Here is a 20,878-nt window from a genome sequence, read left to right as displayed (position 1 = left end):
TGGAGCATGTGAAAGATGAGAAGGAAAATCATCCTTGGAGATCAATAACCCCCTCTCTCATCTTCTTTGTTGGGCCAGTGGGTGAAACTTGTACTTTATTGCTTTGGATTTGCTGGTTTGCCATTTATTGTGTGTGGCTGTGTTGTGTTTTATCCCCTTAGTCTTTTGTTACAACCGAATGATCACACGAACGAATTTTTGGTCTATTAAATAAACAACTATTAAATTATGGTGTAGTATTCTAAATTTTATTATTTTATGTTTCGAATTAAATTTAAAATAAAAATAAAATATATTATATAATAATTTATTGTGTAATTATTCTTCGGATCACCAACCGGATATCAGCCAATGAAATGATACCGAGTGCTTTGTTTTAGATTGTTGCTTCCCTTGGGGATGATTTGGTTAGTTCCCAAATAATTCAAAGCATCCTATCTAACCAATACGAGGAGTCCATTTTTACACCTTAAATATAAATGATATGTTCTTGTTGATTAATGACTAAGATCAACTTTAGACATTAATAGGTATGGTAGGTGACTTAGTCTCTTTTTATCATAACTACACTAAACATACAAAATTTGAGTTTCATCATTTATATTAGCAACAAATTTGGGCAAATAATAGAATTCAATGGAGTTGTTTGTTTGGTGGAAGGGGTTGTAGCCCCTCAAATGCTATAGTAGAAATGTAGAATAACCTTTATTGTCGAATGGGGACCTTTCTTAATGTTATTGATGCTAAATCAAGTAAAACTTTTAAACTAGTGGTTGAGAAAATGCCTTTAACAATGCTATACACCGATCCCAAAGATATCATTAGGGGAAGCCTTGGGATGGGGTCTCAAATGCTCAATTAATTGTCCCAAAAGACTGCAATAATTTTGAAAAGATAACTTGATTAAGGTACCACCAAGCTTCTTTTTTTAGATGCCTAGGGTCCTCAAGGGAATGGTGTGAGCCATAAGTAGAGTTTGGTATACGGACTACTCGCTTGTTTAGCCCGCGAATTTTGATGGTGCGGGTTTAAACAAAGCGATTTAAAAAGTCCGCAATCATAAACGGTCTTGAATTCTAAAGTCCGCGGCTTGTGCCATTTAACCCACGGGCTAACAGGCTTACCCGTTTACTGTTTACTGTTTATGTGAAAAAAGAGAGAAATTGGAGAGATAGAGAGAAACGACGGAGAAGAGAAACAAAAAATAAGGCTATGGTTCCTAAAATTTTATAACAATGTATATATAATATAAGTCACACAAAACAACGTATTTTAAGGATTTAGGGCAATCATGACAAGTTTTAATGTGCTAATTGTGTAAGGGCTCCACCCACTTTTGAATTAATGCAATATAATCCTCAAATATAATTTATTATTTTAATTTTGCACTCTAATTTTATGTATGTTTTTTATTATTGCCTCAAGTTTTATATATTATTTGCATATTATGTTACTTTATCTTTTTAATTTAATTATTATATTTATACATAGTTTAATACTTTGATTTTTTTTCTGTTTTTTAACGTATATGTATATAATTTTTCTTATGATTAATTATTGGAGTATAATAAACGTTTTATGGCTTATTTATATATATATATATTGATGGTATTAATTATAAATGGTAAATACGTGTATAAAAAGATGGAAACTTTTTTGCTTATGTTATCATATTATGTTATCATAGGTATAATTAATACGTCCGAACTTCAAAATTGGATATCATCAAATTAAAACGTGAATTGGACTTCAGATTTCAGTGCACATAAAACGTGAATTGGGCTATGGCTAAAATACACATAAAACGTGAATTGAGCTAAACGTGAATTGTCTTCCGTAAAACATAAAATAAATTAAAAAAATTAATTAAATTAAGTGGGCTACCCGCGGAGCCCGCGGGTATACCCATTAAACCCACGGGTTTAACGGTCTGGACTAATAAACCCGCAATTTAAACAAACTTTATTTTTCGAGACCTGAAGCCCGCATAGACCGTGGGTTATACGGGTAGCCCGCGAGCCTTAGCCCATATACCCAGCACTAGCCATAAGCTCTGTTGTTCAAAATCTTTTAATGTATTAAAAATATAAGAATATTAAACAAATGGTTAAACTAGTCAAATTATATATTAATTAATCTTTGTATATTTCTAAATAAAAAAATCACTTTAAGGATATGGTTATAAATTTTAACCGTTTATTTTATTTTATGAAACAAGTAAATCCTAGTTTTAAACATTTTTTAAATTAATATAGGATGATTATAAGATAATATCTGTTCGAAAGACTTTCAATTATTTGATAAAAACATTTAAACATCGGTGCAGACATCTTGCTAAAGCTCGAGACCTCTAAAAATAACAGCAATCCCTTTAACTAATGAAGTTGCTTAATTCGTACTAATTTTATAAATTTACTTAAAACAAATAGACAAGATATTTCTTTCGGTGAGAAATGGTTAAAATCAATTTTAGACCTTAATAGGATTGGTAGGTGACCTCGAGTCTCTTTCCTGTAACCGCACCATCAATCTTACCAAATCTGCTCTTAGCTAGGCCTGTAAACGAACCGAACGCACACGAACGGAGGTATGTTCATGTTCGTTCATTTAATAAATAGACGAACATAAACGAACACGAACATAAACGAACAAAATTTTTTTTGTTTATGTTCGTTTATTAAGGAATATAATTTGTTCATGTTCGTTCATTTAATAAATAAACGAACATAAACGAACACGAACATAAACGAACACGAACATAAATGAACACGAACATAAACGAACATAAACGTTGGAGACCCTACCTTCCATTGTTCTTTCATGAAAAATAGTCGACAATGCAAATCAACCAAATCTACAGTGATAAATAGAGTAAGAGTTGATTAGCAGTGATGAAATGTTTGAAGATATCAAATATTTCGATCGATCTTTTAAAGATATTAAATGATTCACACAACTTTAATTTAACGCTATAACATTTATCTTAGTGGTCCATGATTACATATGAACAATCATTTTCTCCTATTACACTCTTTTTCAGAAATTGTATAGAAACCTTTGTTTTGTTTTCTGGCAAATTCTATATATTTTTCTCTTTACTGATGCTCGTATACTTCCGATTGTTACCTTTATATTCCCATCTATTTCTAGAAAGAAGTATGATGTTTTCTTGAGTTTTAGATGTGAAGATACCTGCAATAACTTTACATATCAACTATTAAGCCAAATAAAACAGAGAAAGAGATGAAAACAAACATGTAAAACTTCATATTGCACTATAATATAACTTGTTTTGAAGCTTTCAGCGATCGTCTCCACTCTCTAGTGAACACTAGGGTTTAGGAAAAAAAGGGGGAAATGAATATAGGTGCGAGGTGCCTCACAGGTTAACATATTGGATTTAATCTCCAAATAAAATTGGATTAATTATGGAGTTGGTCATCAGAATATCATATTAATTAATATTTTTAAGATACTTACAAATTTGTCACCAAAATTGATTTAAGAAGATTGGATTAAACATAAATGAATGAACATAAACGAACATAATCGAACGAACATAAACGAACATAACCGAACAAACATAACCGAACGTTCACGAACGTAAATGAACGAACGAGACCTATGTTCATGTTCGTTCATTTAATTAAACGAACAAAAAATCTTGTTCATGTTCGTTCATTTAATAAATAAACGCACATAAACGAACTTCCCGCCGCACGGTTCATGAACGGTTCGCTGAACGTTCAGTTCATTTACAGGCCTACTCTTAGCATTTGTATCCATGGTTTTCAGAACCAGATCGATTAACGAACCGGTCATGCTATCAGTTCACTGGTTTAACCGGTCGAAAGAATCGGATGACGTCATAATTATTTAAAAAATTAAATAAAAATACAAAAAATATTTAATAAAAAATAATTTTTTATTTCACAAGTCATATTCAAAGCAAGTCATAACATATATAAGTTAAAAATCATAAAATCAAGTGAAACAAAATGATTCAAATTAACTACAACATAATATTTAAGATAAAACATATTAAATAATAAATATAATTATATAACTATAATTAAAAAATAAATTTGGGGCTAAAAAAATCATAACAAAATGATATTGTTTGGTTTAATTTTTTTTTTATTTATAAAAAACAATCTTACATGGCTAAGAAACATAGAAGAACATCTTAAAAGTCTAAAGAGTAAAAATATGATAACAAAACAATCACACATGGCTAAGAAACATAGAAGAACATCCCAACTAACTTCTATAAATAATAGAGGTAATTTGGCATTCAAAATCATAGAGCCTTTTGGTGAGCATTGAGTAAACTATTCTTTTACATCAATCAAGCTTGAATTTTAGGCTTCAATCGAGTTTCTAAATTTTTTTTGAGTTCAAGCCTTTTCGAGTTCAAGTTTCAATATTATATTTTGAGTTTGAGTTGAACTTGATAATTTTTAGCTTGTGAGTTTGAGTCGAGTTGAGCTTACTTTTAAAGTTTGAAGTTTGAGTCGAGCTCAACAATACTCGAGTTTGACTTGGCTCGTTTAACAAACGACGTCGTTTGGTTTAATTTAAAAAAAAAACAAAATTGACAGTTTTTTCCGGTTTTCAATCGGTCTGGTTCGAACAATTCAGTGGTTCCGGCCGATTCACTAGTAGCGGTTCAACCGGTATATATTGAACCGGACTAGGCAACAAATTTGATCAAATAACAGAATTTTACCCAAATCCCAAAAAAAAAAAGAAGAAAAAAACGAGATTCCTAATTGTTTTCTTGATGATCAAGTGCTTTAAATTCCCAAGAAAAAGGGGGGGGGGGAACAGAAGAAGGCTAATCATGAAATTATGCTTAACAAAGAACAAATATGCATTACTGATGAAAGTCAATCTGGTTTACACAAGGATTACTTTAATTTCAGTTTGTTCTTGTTTCTCAATGTTGCCTATCACTATATATATATATATATATATATATATATAATATATATATATATATATATATATATATATATATATATATATATATATATATATATGTTGCTTATATGTAACATGATTCTAGTTAGTTCCACAACTACTTCTCAGACAGACCAGAAAAGATCCCCTATTGAACCAAAACCAAAGACAATCAAATAAAAATAAAAGGTGTTTTTGTCGAATGCTTTGTTTTCATGTCGGAGTCACACTGTCTTCTCTCAGACAAACTCATCATCGTCGGTAACATCACCTCGCGTGAAGCTCCGATGAGATATCTGTGCGTTAGATTCCTACACGTATCGCAAAGGAAACACCTTATGTGTCTGAGAGCCAAGAAATTAGCTTCGTGAACCCACTTGTCGCATTTCCGGCACAGGTAAGCATCGTCAGCTTTACAGTATAAGACTGCAATTATAGTACTAAATTGTGGCCGTAACGCAATGCATCAAAATCTTTTTTAGGATTATTACGACGTAATATCAATGCAATGCAATAAGAGAACCACATCACGATTGTTGCAGTAAAAAACGTTACATAACACCGCAACACGCTATAAATTACGCCGCAACGCTACAACAAACTTTAAATTATATGAAATATAAAATTAGATAGATGAATTGTTTTAATTTAATTCTTAAAACTGGATTATAAATATATATCATTAATAATATCGTAATAGTTATATTTAAAATTAGTTACTTAAATTTGAATTAATTAAATTATTATTAACGTTATTTTAAATTAAATTAAATTAATTTAAATTGAATTGAATTTTTCTCATATCTAAAATTAACGTGATTAATTTTAAATTGAATTTTTATATTAATATTAAATATCATAATTATATGTTTATTTATTATTATATAAATTTTGTAGAAGAGATGAATTCACTTTACAATACTATAATATTATATGTATTTTTATCTATTTACTATGAAACTATAAAATTTTATCTAATCTATTTACTATAAAATTTTATCATACAACATGTTTTCTACCAATAATACAAATAATGTGATGTCTTCTTCACATTGAATAAGAAGGAATCAAAATCAAGACAATAACGAAGATGAAAATACTTTAGATCCGTCACGCCATTCATTTTGGTGGTTAACTATAAGATATAAAATTTTTATATTTGTAGTTATATATTTTTTCTTTCTTCTAAGTTATGTAAAATGAACATTTTGATGTTATAATATAAAAATTTTGATATGATTTTACTGATATTGTTTATATGTTATTCATTAATATTATAATTGTTATTACCCATTATCCAGTACGATTGCACTTCTATGGTTTATATTTTTTTAATAAATTTTTATCTATGAAATTAAATTTGTATTTTTAAAATAAAATATAAAAAGAGTATATTAATATTAATATATTAAAAGATAACTGTAAAATGTATAAATATAATATTTTAGATGTATTGTGATTTTTTAGGAAGAGATCACGCCCGCAACAGCCGCAATACGTTGCGTAACGTTCGCAACATCCACAACCGTGATACCGCATCCTCAACAAAATCCGCAACCGGAATTTGATACTATGACTGCAATCAAGTCGCAGAGCTCATAGTTCGCCAACCTCGAAACACTGTTTGAATTCGGCTAGTAGCTCTCTTTCAGACAAGAACCCGAAGTGTTCCCTTGCTCTAAACCTTTGCACATTTTTGGACGATGGCCGAGAAGTTTGGAAGAAAATGGAGACATATATAATAAGGCTCTATTGGAATGAGAAAAATTATGTATTATGGCCCAAGGTTTTCTTTATAAACATGAGAGTCCATAACATGACAAAAACGAGGGAAAACTATAAATTTCATCACTTAACTTTGAGCATTGATCATGAAACTTTAAAAAAAAATCAATTTGAGCACTAAACTTTCAAATTACCCCCTTTTGTCATTAAATAATATTTAATTAATGGTGCTATAACCGAGCATCTATTTTTTTTAAATATGAAAAGTCTCCAAAACTTTCTTTAATTTTTTTAAAGAAATCTCAATTTCAAATTCTCTTTGATTTTTCTACGATGGAGAATCTTCTTCTGAATCCCAACAGTGGGAAGGTGAAGAAAGAGGAGATGATTGATATGTATTGATCGACCGATGGAGATTGTAGATCAAATTCATTTCTCTCTAGACTCTGGGTTGAATTTTGTGATTTTTAAAGAGATATTAGAAAAATTTAAACAATAGAGTGGTATAAACGATAGACAAGTTCTTAGATGTCTTATGTGATCAAAGAAGATGTTGGAAAATGATGATTCCAATGTTAACATGACACAAGAATGAAACTTTAAGAGTTTGATCTTTACGTGGAAGCAAAAAGAAAACAAAAAAAGAAAAAAAAAGATGTGGCCAGTAGGTGGGTTTCACATCATAATTAAAAATAGAGTAATTAAAAAGTTTAATGATTAAACTGAAAGTCTTTAAAGTTTAACGATCAAATTAAAAATATGATCAAAATTGAATGGTTGTAATTTATCTTTTTAACAATCTTATTCTCCAAGCCTAAAAAAAATCAAAGGGAATCTTAACATTTGTGTAGGGGTTGAAAAGCTAAACACGATTAATCTAAAAATCCAAGGTTTGTGAGATGCTTGGAGACCTAATATTGAATGCCATGAGCCATTCAATTGCAGTTTACCAAAGAAACAAGTGTTGATTTATGGCCATGAACTAAAGAAGGTCCCTTTGTAGGGGTGGTTGCCCACCATGGGGGTGCATTGTAAGAGGACACAACACTTGGAGACAGTTGGTTCGACTGTTTAACGTGTTTGTTTTGTTTGTGTTTTTCTTGTCTTGTCCGTCCACATGTTGGGTTCTGAGTTGATTCATTAGGATCTCCACTTGTATGGTTCAAACTTGAAAGCTTCTTCTCCTTATGTGCCGTCCATGTCTTTGAGTTTGTGGATTTCTAGAGTTTTTGAATATTAAAAAAAATCCAAATTCAAAGTCGGAGTGAAGAGTAAAGGGGTTTTGATTTTTCTTTTGGTTTACTAGTCAATTGTGATTCCTCTTTTATTCCAAGTTCCAACTCTTTCTTGCAACATGACAAGCTAACCAAGATCTATAGGGTTGGTTTTCACTTTGAAAATGAAATACTTGATGGTGGGCAAAGTTAGATGTTTATATTCGGATCAAAATCGGATCATAAAAGATAATAGTATAATTGACGATCGTAAAATTTTTAGGGTTAATTACATTAGACACTACAAAATTTTAAGCGCTGACTCGTTTATACCAACAAACTTTCAATCTTGTCAATTTTAGCACTAACATTTAGTTTTAAGTGCAATTATGTCACTCCACAAAAATTGATAAAAGATTACATTTGTAGGGATTTGAACTTAAGACTTTTTAAAAACAAAGGCTAAAGCTTAACAACTATGCCAACTTAAAATTTTGATATAATTTTATAAACATAATATACATAATATAAGTCATGCATTCGAGATATTATTTTCTAAAAAATCCCATGAAATTATTAAAATTTCCAAAAAAAAACACCTTAAATTCCAAAAAACCCCAAATTCCTAAAAAATCCCAAAAAATCGTAAACTCCAAATTGCAATCCCTAAATTCACCCACCATCATTGTCGATAGCACGTTGTTGCCATCACACTGAAGCCTCCTCCTCTTACCATGCACGCCATTCACCATTTGTTTGTCGACCGACTATCATTCATGGTTCGCTTAGAATATTTCATGACGTTTGACGATCGATTAGCACACCATTCATCGATTTCCAACGACAACAGAGTCGGGTAATTGGTGGTGACGATGGAAGTGGTAGGCCGTGGCCGTTGGTTTGGCGACGATAATGAGTGAAATTAGGGATTTGGTACTTAGGGCTTTGGGTTTTTGAGGAAATTTGAAAACTTTAAAAAAATTAAGATTTTTTTTTGGAAAATTATTATTTTTATTATAAATCATATATATTATAAAACAATATAAATATAAAAATAATATTAAATAAATGATATTAATTCAAACTGTTATTTAACACATATTAGTTTTGTTAGATTTATAATAAGTTCTTATGTTAGCTTGGTGGTTGATTGCTTCTCAATTGGTCTAATAAGTCTCTAGTTCAAATCCCATGGAAAATGTTTTTTCAATTAACAAAATGACGTCGTTTTAGTGAGGCAGTCACATCAGCAACGTCACAACACACGGTTGTTATGTCATCGTCACATTAGATCATTAACGGTAGAGTGGCATAATTGCACTTAAAACTAAACCAAAATTAGTAAAATTGAAAGTGTGATGGTATAAACGAGTCAACTCTTAAAGTTTGATGGTATCTGATATAGTTTACTCAAATTTTTAATAGGATATTTCTATCAGGTATGATTCTATAATTAAAATATAAAATAAAAAGTTATGTTCAATTGAGAGGAAGATAATTGATAAGAAATTGGACGAGGAGCAAGCTTTGGAAGCAAGTAAAAATTTATGTCCAATTCAAGCTGGGCTTCAAGCACCGACCTCGAGACTTGGGTTCAATCCCAAAATTTTTCAGTAGGCGACAATCTGAGTAAGTCACATTACTATGCTTCTCCCTTTCATTATGCATCAATAATGAAGTTTAAATTGAGGATTCTTGTTGTCTAACTTGCAGTTTTCCAGTACTTTTAATAGATATTCTATCAGGTATGATTCTATAATTAAAATATAAATTAAAAAGTTATGTTCAATTGAGAGGAAGATAATTGATAAGAAATTGGACGAGGAGCAAGCTTTGGAAGCAAGTAAAAATTTATGTCCAATTCAAGCTGGGCTTCAAGCACCGACCTCGAGACTTGGGTTCAATCCCAAAATTTTTCAGTAGGCGACAATCTGAGTAAGTCACATTACTATGCTTCTCCCTTTCATTATGCATCAATAATGAAGTTTAAATTGAGGATTCTTGTTGTCTAACTTGCAGTTTTCCAGTACACCTCGAACCGCGCTGTGCTCCAAGTGACGGAGGCAAACTACGACTCCTGCTCGACTAGTAGCTCGATCGATACTTATACCAGCGGCAACATTGTCATAGCTTTGTCTTCTTTGGAACGACCAGATAATGTAACTAAGGAATATAATATTAAATTACGACCGCAACGTTTTTAAAGTCATCCTTATACGGCGACCACATTTGCAATGTAGAAACATAATTATTTTTAGAAAACAAATTAAGCGAATTTGGTTAAATTACTATACAAAACATTTTACCTACAATTTGTTAAGACAGGGCATTTGTACAACAATTTGAAAATAACATTTCACCAACAATTCAGTTCAGTATAATCCTATGTTCAGTTACAGCACAGCACAGAATTTTGTGAAAGAACACACAAAAATTCTCAAAATCAGTAAAAATAAGCGAAAAAATCCAATCCAAATCTCATCAATCATCTCATCTCATCACTATACAAGCCATCTAAAATAAGAATGAATTAAAAAAAACTGAAAGTGGAAACAAAAATAAACCTCTTTTTTCCTTCTTTAAACCAAAAAATGGAAACTAAGAGCGAAGCATGGGTAGGAACATGTACTGTGGTGGTTGCTAACCTCATGTGCTCAGAGATCGGATCACATTTCAAGTCGTTTATCTGTAAAATTGTTATTGTCCGACTGGACCAGGAGCCACCAGTACCGGAGTCGGCTGATTGTAGGGTGGCACCGGCAACACTGTACTCGAAAGAGGAGGTGGAGGAGGAGCAGCAGCAGGAGGAAGTTGCGGTGGAGGAAGATTTGGGTCAGTGATAGGTGTTGGAGGTGGAGGAGGAGCCTCCTCAACGGCTGGTGGGTCAGGGCTAGGCTGGTTAGAGTCAGTGGCGGGCCAAGGGGGGCTATAAGAGGAGGAGGAAGAAAAAGGTGGTGCATTAGGGTAGACATTGGGAGGAGGGCCGCAAGAGTCGCCGTCGCACTTGTACGAAAGTGACTTATGGTGGCCGTGACGAAGCAGCCCGAATCCCAATACAAGACCCGAAACCACTAACACCGTAACTATGAAGATGAAGATCTTTGTTGCTTTCCCCACGTAACACATCTTTTTTATTGTTTTTTTTACCATACAAAGAACGAGAAGCTGCAAATCTGAAAAACAGGGTCTGTCCCTGTTTTTGTTAGATTGTGTGAGAAGATAGGATTTTTGATCTGGTCCTTGTTTCATTGTGAGTTTAATGCAACGGGAGGCGAGTTACTGAGTTTGGTGAGTGGTTGGGCTGGATTAGGGATCCAAGGGAAAAAGGGTTAGTGAATTAGTGATGGTTGCACGTGAAGGCCATTTACACGACTGGGAAATACGAGCTTTTGCAATGCTTCCAAATTTGTGCCCAAAAGCTCAATCTTTTACAACTCTAGCTCAAAGCTCTAGACTTTAAAGTTTAGCTTTTTGGTTTTGGGTAGTAGAGTTTGAAACTTGGTTCATATTGTTATATATGCCGTGGTTTGGGGTTTAATTATTAATAAGGATGGATCAAACTCGAGAATCATTCTTAAAAATTTTAAATTTTTTATATATTATAATTATTTTTTAACTAATTCCAACTTAAAGGAAGATAATGAAAATTTTTGTTCCTAACGAATATTAATTCTTAAAATATTATAAACTCATCGGTAATATAAAATCATGTGTATATTCATAATTATAAATTAATTTAGAGATTATATTATCGATTCAAACATTCAGATCTCTCATTTGTAGTTTTCGATGATTTGATACTATTTTCTGAGACCAGTTCAGAATCTATTAGGAATATCAAGAGAGTTCTTGGGCTATTCGAAGTGGTTTCCGAATTGAAACTAAATGTAAAGAAATCATGCTTGTTTGGGGTTAATGTCGATGGGGTCGTTGTTAAGGAGTGAGCAGAGTCAATCAAGTGTGACTGGGGGACTTTATCAACCAATTATCTTGGCCTTCCTTTAGGTTAGCTCATAAATTCAATCGGGAGTCGGTGGTGGACAAATTCAAGATGAACTTGGAAGGCTGGAAGAGCAAACTTCTTTCTTTCGGCGGGAGGTTAACCTTGGTATTAAATATGTTCTCTCCAACTTGTCGGTCTATTTTCTATCAATGTTTCAGATGCCGGCTATGGTAGCCTCAAAGCTAAACTCGTTGATAGCCAACTTTATTTGGAGATCAAAGTCGAATAGAACCATTAACAGGGTAAAATGGGTAGATGTGTGCAAACCGAAGAAGTTCGGGGGCTTGGGTTTCTTCTATTTGAGGATAAGAAACAAGTCTATGCTGGTAAAGTGGGTATGGCGTTATGGGCGAGAACAAAATTGTTTTTGGAGGAAAACCATTGATGCAATCTATGGATATGACACTAAATCTCTGCTCCGACTATCAATTTATTCGAGGAAGTCCTCTTGGGTATGGCGAAACATTGTTAATCCGGTTACTAAAGTAGATGATCAGTTCTCTTCCAAAGTTAAGTGTATGGTAGGAGATGGAAAAAAATATTTCCTTTTGGGATGATCCGTGGACTGCTGTCCCATCCCTTCGTGAGGCTTATCCGCAGATATATAATTTTACGATTAAGAAGTAGTGAATGGTTTGTGAATTTGGTTCCAGGTCTAACGGTCAATGGACTTGGAACATCAAAATTATGAGGGAGTTAGTCGAGTAGGAATCACGAATTCGGATTGAATTCGTGTGCACAATTTCTAATGCGGTGCGAAATGCGACCAAGGCGGATTATATTCGGTGGGTGGGCTCTTCGGGTGGCTTGTTTTCTCCCAGAAGTTTTTGGTGGTTTGTATCCTCATTCGAAGCAGTCATAGATTCTATTTGAAAAATCGTTTGGGCGAATCTCGCACCACCCAAAGTTGAAGCGTTCGTGTGGAAGCTCGTTCAAAATAGAGTCCCAACTTTAGAGGAGTTACCTAAAAGGGGAGTCCCGATCGCAGACTCCGCTAAGTGTGTCTTTTGTCGTCTTGAAAATGAGTCTCTCATACACCTATTTTGTCATTGCAATGTAATCTGGGAGGTATGGCTAAAATGGTGCTCCTTGTGGAACCTTAATTTCATCATGCATAAGGGTGAGCATTCGATCCAGTCGAGTAAAAATATTTCGAGTTATTCGAGTTGACTATTCGTATTTTATAATTCGAACTTAATTTGAAATTTTTTCAAGTCGAGTCGAGTTTAAAAAAAATTGAGTCGAGTTATTCGAATTTCTATACTAATTTTTATTATAACTACTTATAGTATCATGATAAGGATTGATTCTAATTTTTCAACTTTCTCTAACCATGTAAGATATATATTTCATATTCTTTTCACATTATAATGTTATTTAATATATCAAATACAATATAAAATTATAAAATATATTCATAATATTATATTTTAAAGAAAATATTTTGAGGGTAAAAATATTGACGAGAGTATAAAGGAGTCAAGGAATTGATGAGAAGAAAGAATTTGAAAACAATTGCAATCAAAAGATCAAATTGAGTAAAATTCAAAGTCAATGGACTAAATAAAAAAGAGAGTATATTTTTAGTAAAAAATAATAATTGAAGTTACCTAGGTAACCTATATTGGTATATGAGCATATGGTTTAAATTTGGTGAAAAACGAACTTAAAATACATGATGAATTGAAGAAATAAGAAAATTATGAAAAATTGAGGGACTAAATTGAAAAATAAAAACTTGTTGTCAAAAAGAGAAATTGAAAGAACATATGTATTCTACAATGGTTTAGGAGCATGTGATTCAAATTTGGTAAAAATTTGACTTAAAATGAAGGATAAATTGAAAGAATGATGAAATCAATGACTAAATCGTAAAACTGTCAAAATACTTGGTCAAATTTTTTGTCAATCGACGGAATCGGCCAAGAGGGGGTGAATTGACAATTAAAAATTTGGTGGAAGCTTTTGCAGAAAATTGAAAAGATTTGCACAATGATTTAGAGTAGTTCGACTTTCTCAACCAAAGTCTACATCCACTATCTTAGCTATCCACACTAAGGATTTTCCAACAAATTCACTAATTTGTTCTTTCTTTTGAGGCCAAAGAGATAACCTTACAACTTCCTCAAAAATATACCACAATTCTTGAGAAAAACTCTTTCTCAAAAAGAAGATTACAAATTTGCAAACTTACAAGGAAATACTCACAAGGTAGATTGTTTGCACAATTCTAGAACAAATAAAAGAACACTAAAAAATGAATACAATTGAGTACAAGTAGTGTTCTTGAAAGCAAAATGAATATTGAATGAAAAATAGGCTTGAAATACTCAAACTTGAGGTTTGATGTTTTCTCTTTGATTCTCTCTCGATTCTTGTTTCTTGTATTTTCTTGTTGTTGATCAATGGCTTCTAAGCTTGTTTAAATACTCATTCAATTGATTCTGAACGTTGGGGATGATTAGTGGAGACAATAGAGCCGTTTAAGTGTGAAAATAATTAATAAATTCAGTTGGGAGCGTTAGTGCATCGATGCATATCCATGGTGCTTAGGTGCATCAAGTGTAAATTCAAATATTTTGACCGTTGGACCCTTAGTGCATCGATGCATCAAGTGCATTCGATGTTTCAAAATAGCCAGAGTGCATCGATGCATGGCTAGTGCATCGATGCATCAAATGCATTCGATGTTTTCATAAAATCCTCAGTGCATCGATACATGGTATGTGCATCGATGCATGAAATGCATTCGATATTCAATTTATTTCATGGTGCATCGATGCATGAATTGGTGTATCACTATGAAAAATTGATTTTAGGCTTGATTTTGGTTCAAAATACTTTGTGAAAATTGTTTCAAAAATATATTAAGTATAAAACACAATTTTACACCTTTAGTAAGGTTTGAAATTGATCTTAAAGACTTGGAGTAATAATTTGATATTCGAGTAATTAAATCGAATATACTTAGAAAATCATTTGTAAAATCTTAAAATTCATTTAACTTAATTTATTATATCGAAACAAGCAAAATAAGATGCATCAAATTAACTTGTTAAGAAGTTAGATACATGGAATTCAATCACATTCAGCAAATCCAGGAATTAAAGGGCATTAAGCATTATATTACACAGAAACATGATTTAAACTAAGGCTAATTACGAGACCAAATTGAATTTATTCTAAACATGGAAGGAATTAACACATTGTTTCCCAAGACCAATAAAACACGCGGGTTTACAAGCTTTATACGGATCGGGCAACATTTAAATGGGTTTATTATATAACCTATTTTTAAAGCCTAATTTCAACTGTCTAATTTCAAGATTTCAGCTTTCCCCCCTTTCAAATGCTCTGATATTTTCAGGATGGAAAATCACGGCCATCACCGCCCTCAGTAACTAGATATTTACAAAGTTCATCCTTTTAACCGCTTTAAAGCCTGAAACATAAATCTAAGGTTAGTTTTTCAAGTAACCAAGTAGAATAGAGTAGATCTAAAGAAAAGGGTTACGTTGTTTTTACCTTTTTCAAACTTAGATATCCTCTTTCGGACACTAGTTTGCTCGGAGTTTAAAGGTTCGTTCTCCGTTTTAATGCTTGATTCTTCTTTCGTAAACTTTTCTTCTAACGCTCGGATAATTTGATTTTTTTCAGAATTCCTTCTCCTCGGGTTTTTTCAAATCGTTGTCACTTCCTCTGATTTTGGTTCCACGTTTTTGTGTATTTTTCGTATGTAATCGTAGTTCCCTTATTTAGTTTGATTACATACCATTTATAAGGTTTATAAATCCCTATTTTTAGCCTATTTTCGGAGTCCTAACCGAACTAAACTAGTGGCTTTGTTTACTGTTTGTTCGAGGAAACCGGAATGGAACTCGGGTTATTGGAGTCCTTGTTGAAGCACGGCGTGAAGGCCAAAATATCCGACGGTAGGATCGGGCTGTTGGGGCTGCTGCGCGGCGCTACTTGGAATCTGCTAGGGTTCTGGAAACCCTAGCCTAAACTGGTTCACGTGGAATTTGGGTGCTGGGCCACTTTCGTACTGGGCCTTTTGGGTCACGTGTATTGGACCTGTTCATGTAACATAAGACCCAAATAAACAAACTTTATATATTATATAATATAGTTTATTATAAAACATATATATTATATAAAATGATATACTGGACGAAATTTGTTGTCTTCAATTATCATTCCTGAAAATCACAAAATAATAGAATTAATTAAATTTCAAAAAAATATAACGTAAAATAAATATAAAAATAAAAGAGAAAATAACCTCAGTGATCAAAAATACCTTATAATATACGATTTTAACCAACTTTTTTTGGATTTTCCAAAATGACCAACAAAATCGCAATGTGAAATAAAAATCGCAACGCGATCTCCAAATCGCAAATCACTTCCCAGAATCGCAACGCGATTATGAAGAATCGCAATGCGATAGTACATATTCGCATTGTGATTTTTCATAATCGCAACGCGAATATGAAAATCGCAACGCGAACATATAAATCGCAACACGATTCTGACTATCGCAACGAGTATCCGTAAAATCGCAACGCGTATCCGTAAATCGCAACGAGAATACGTAAATCGCAATGCGTATCTGTAAATCGCAACGAGAATACGTAAATCGCAATGCGTATCCGCAAATCGCAACGACAGTACGTAAAATCGCAACGCGTATCCGTAAATCGCAACGCGATTTTTAAAGCGCCATTATAATCGCTACGCGTATTTTATTTTCAAATTCCAAACACGAATATTAATTATCGGAACACTGAACCGTCCACAGTATATCCCGTAATCGCAACTCATAACCTAAAACCTAATAAAAATCACAACTCAGTCCCATCTCCATCTCTTACTCTCTACGGCGAAATCCGTCCCCATCTCCGAAGATTTCCGTCCCCATCTCCGGTGAAATCCCTCACAACCATTCACGGTCAGAAATCCCTCACAATCATTCAGAAATGGAAAATCAACCTCCGAGGGTTAGTTTTTTTAATTATTTTTATATTGAAATTTTTGCATTATTTTAGGTTTTTCATATTGAAATTGATGATAAGTTTACTGGTAATTTCAATAATAAATTAACCATTTCACTTAGATTTCTTATTAAATTCATTCGATTGCTGCCAATACTGCTAAACTGTTTAGTTTTTAACCTTGTGAAGTTAGTATTTGTCTCTGTTTTGTCTTTTGGTTGAAATGAAAATCGCAACGAGAGAATGAAAATCGCAACGAGAGAATCGCAACGCGAAATGAAAATCGCAACGAGAGAATCGCAACGCGAAATTAAAATCGCAACGAGAGAATCGCAACGCGAAATAAAAATCGCAATGCGATTTTGGTTTCGCGTTGCGATTCTCGTTGCGATTTTAATTTCGCGTTGCGATTCTCTCGTTGCGACGTTGCGATTTTCATTCTCTCATTGCGATTTTCATTTCAACCAAAGACAAACATGTTGCAAATTTTAGTTTCAAGAATAAACTACTACTCTTATGTTTATTGTTTTTGGTATATCTTCACAGTTGTAGTTTTTGGTATATCTAACTTGGTATGTTTATTGTTTTTGTAGAAATTTTTTTCGGCTTCATTGACATTAAGGAATAAAGTTAGCCTAGCCACTACAATTGCTTCGAAGCTTTCTCCTGCACAAAGAAAATTGTTTGAGGAAACCTGCTTCGGGCCATGGCTGAGAGTACAACATCCGGGTGGAGATGCTAATTTGACCCATTTGTGGCTTTTAGACCATGAGTAGCGATCTACCCGACAGTATACAATGGTGAGGAAGAGATATGGTTTCATTTTCCACCGGCGTATACTTGTTTTGGGCGAAGGAGTTCTGCTTAATCACTGGTCTACGATTGGACACGATGATGTAGGCCGGTACACTCGTCATATCACCCGCCCATCATGGTTATCCCGGGTTTTCCTGATGAGTCAATAGAGAAGCCGAACTTACACGTCGAAGACCTGAAGAAATTGTTTAATAAGAAAGATGGTTTTACTCAGATGAATGACGTCGATGTTGTCCGAGTATGCCTTCTAGTACTTGTGTATGCCGGTTTTTTAGGCAAAGAGGCCAGACAACCTATTCCTCAGGAGCTAATATTATTGGTAGAGGACCTAAATGCATGGAATCTATTTCCGTGGGGTTCGTATATATGGAAAGCTACATGGACTAAGTTGTCGTCTGCCTTTGATGACCGCAAAAGTTTGTGTGGCGATGGGTCGAAATACACTTTGTCAGGCTTTGTTTGGGCCTTTAAGGTAAGAATTTCTATATAATGTTTTCAAAATTATAATTAATTATTTAACAATTACTAATGTTTGTTATCATATTGTTTGTAGATTTGAATATTCGAGGCTTTCTCCAGCATGCGGACATATGCATTAAAAACTTCAAATGATATTCCTAGGGCTATTTCCTGGAAGAGGAAACGTCTGTTGGATTGGGAAGACTTAATATCATATGCGACAATAAATAATGTAAGTTAACACAAATACTGTCATATATAAACAAGTTATTAATAGTAGACGTTTAACTTTGTTTAAGTTTTTATATTTTTAGGAGGCCAACACTCCATTACAGAGACTGACACCCACAGAGGCTGAGCTTGCCACTGATTGGTGGCAAGCTAGTCATCGTTTTTTTTGATGGAACGAATGATGAGCAGCCTCCACTTCGAGAGCCATCACCTTACCTAGAGCCATCACCTGTTCGACCCGACTATACACCTCTACAACGAGAGCCATCACCTATCCCGTCACATCATCGAGCCTCTTCTCCACTATCACCTCATGATAGGCGACCGGCAAAGATGCCACGACTTCTATCTCCCTGTTCTCCACCTCCACCTCTATGGGATGAGTCAAGGGAGTTACGTGATGAGGTCAATGCCTTGCGTGAGGAGATCGGTACTCTACGCGATAACGATGTGTATGCGTGTGGAGGTGTCTACTTTACTGGTGAGGTTGCCGCTCGTGAGATGTGTAGTATCGTTAGTAGAATGAGGTTCATACTCTACGCAACGAGGTAAGTTTAAGATTTTCCATATTTAACTTGATGATAAATTTACTCGTAATTTCACTTAGATTAAGAATTTCACTTAGATTGCTTAGTAAATTTATTCGGTTGCTGCCAATACTGCTAAACTGTTTATTCTTTAACACTGTGAAGTTAGTATTTGTCTTTGTTTTCATTGTTTAAATATCATGTTTGTTTATTTACTGATTTTTGTATTTAATTATTTAGCGGCCCGATAAGGTGTATGCTTTACGTCGGGTTTTTCTTGCACGACGGAGTTCACGCATCAGACGGTGTGCACGTGCTATTAAGTCTCCGTACACCCCAATAGTGCGAAGACCGCAAGAAGAAGCCCGACTCGCCTGTCATCCCTCAAGAGTCCACTCCTATCGTTGAAGAGGCCCCTATCATTCCTCGAGAGTCTCCTCCCACCGTTCAAGAGGCCACTGTCATCGTTGAAGAGGTCCCTCCAACCATTCAAGAGCCCGATTCACATGGCGTCATATGTAAGATTCTTGAGAAACCCTCTGACGTGCCGGACATGATGGATAAGAGTTGGCTCTCGTATGAGTTACTGGCCAGTACCATTCCGGTATCTGAAGTGGAGAGGAGACAACTACCGGACACAATTCTGGATAACACCCTTTGGGCTAAGACCGCAGTTGATTTTTATCTACATGAGCGGAGCCAGGGGTATTTCACTGACATATGCAAGCTCAACGATGATATCTATTTGTTGCTTGATCGGTCTTGGTGGGGCGTATTATTAGGGGTCGAAGACAATGACTATTTCAATGGAGGGGTAAGTCTTATATTTTAATTTGATTATTTTTTTTAAATTTATGTAAGTCACTAATATATGTCTTTTTTTGTAAAACAGCATATCGATGTGTGGGTGTCACGTCTTCTAATAATTAGGAAACTTAAGAAAAATAAAAGAAATACACGATATACAATTATGCCGAAGTCTTTTAACGCCGTTCACTTGAAGAATCAACGAGATGAATCATTTGCGTTGGGTAATGGACAAGCTAAACTTTATCCTGCATGGTGGGAGGTCGATAAGGTTAGTATTTATTTTAGATTGAGTTTAAAGGTATTCATAAATAAGTGCGCAAATGAATGAATTATTACTTATGATTGCAGGTGTTTATCCCTGTTTTGGAAAGTAAACATTGGCTTCTCGTCGAGCTTCAGCTCTCATCCCTTAAGGCAATAGTATATGACAACATGATAAATTACATATCATTGGCTGATTTAATTGATATTATTAAGGGATGGAGCTCTCATTTGGCTAAATTCTTGGATGCGATAAATTATTGGACTCGTTCTGGAAACAAGAAGCCAAATAAGCTCAATATTACAGTTAGCAGAGACGAGACCGCACCACAACAAACGAAGGAAGCCAGAGGGGATTGTGGTCCTCTTGTATGCATGTGCTTGGAGCGTTTGACGACAGGAAGTACACATTTTCTATCTCCCACCGATAGAGATAGATGTGCAGTAGGCTTCTGGTTTCGGCATTTTATGGCTATAGCGAAAATGTTTGGTTAAGTACCTAGAATTCAATAATTTGTTGTTTGTAGGTTTTAGATGTGTAGAAAGTGTGTTTGAGCAAATGTTTGGTTTCTGCAGGTTAATCTCAGAAGTAGCTGCGTGAAAATGATGTATGGCTGCAAAGTGATCAATAGTAGATGAGGAAATAAGAATTATTGCTTATTTTTTTGATTGTTTAATTGATTTGTAAAAGTTGATTTGTTTAATTGATGTGAACATAATTCTTATTTGTGCTTGTTTAATTGATTGAAATGTAATGGTTGATTTTGTTGATTTCAATCTGCATTATGTTTAAGGCAAAAATGACTATCGCAATGCGAAATGAAAATCGCAACGATAGAATCGCAATGCGAAATTAAAATCGCAACGCACAAATCG

At 33.9% G+C, this 20,878-nt stretch overlaps 1 protein-coding gene across 1 annotated transcript; it reads right to left on the bottom strand.

Moving 5' to 3' along the window:
- Positions 1-10,598: 10,598 nt before the first annotated feature.
- On the bottom strand, positions 10,599-11,027 carry LOC120188453 (leucine-rich repeat extensin-like protein 3). The gene has a single exon (XM_039191889.1). The coding sequence runs from the start codon at positions 11,025-11,027 to the stop codon at positions 10,599-10,601; it is 429 nt and encodes a 142-aa protein (XP_039047820.1).
- Between the last annotated feature and the right edge of the window lie 9,851 nt (positions 11,028-20,878).

This window comes from Hibiscus syriacus, unplaced genomic scaffold, assembly GCF_006381635.1.
Source record: "Hibiscus syriacus cultivar Baekdansim isolate YM2019G1 unplaced genomic scaffold, ASM638163v2 tig00116944_pilon, whole genome shotgun sequence".
Taxonomy (NCBI): Eukaryota; Viridiplantae; Streptophyta; class Magnoliopsida; order Malvales; family Malvaceae; genus Hibiscus; species Hibiscus syriacus.
This window is presented reverse-complemented; position numbering and strand designations above follow the sequence as displayed.

Excerpts from the sequence above, each read along its gene's own strand:
- LOC120188453 (XM_039191889.1), bottom strand. The coding sequence starts at position 11,027 with ATGTGTTACGTGGGGAAAGCAACAAAGATCTTCATCTTCATAGTTACG.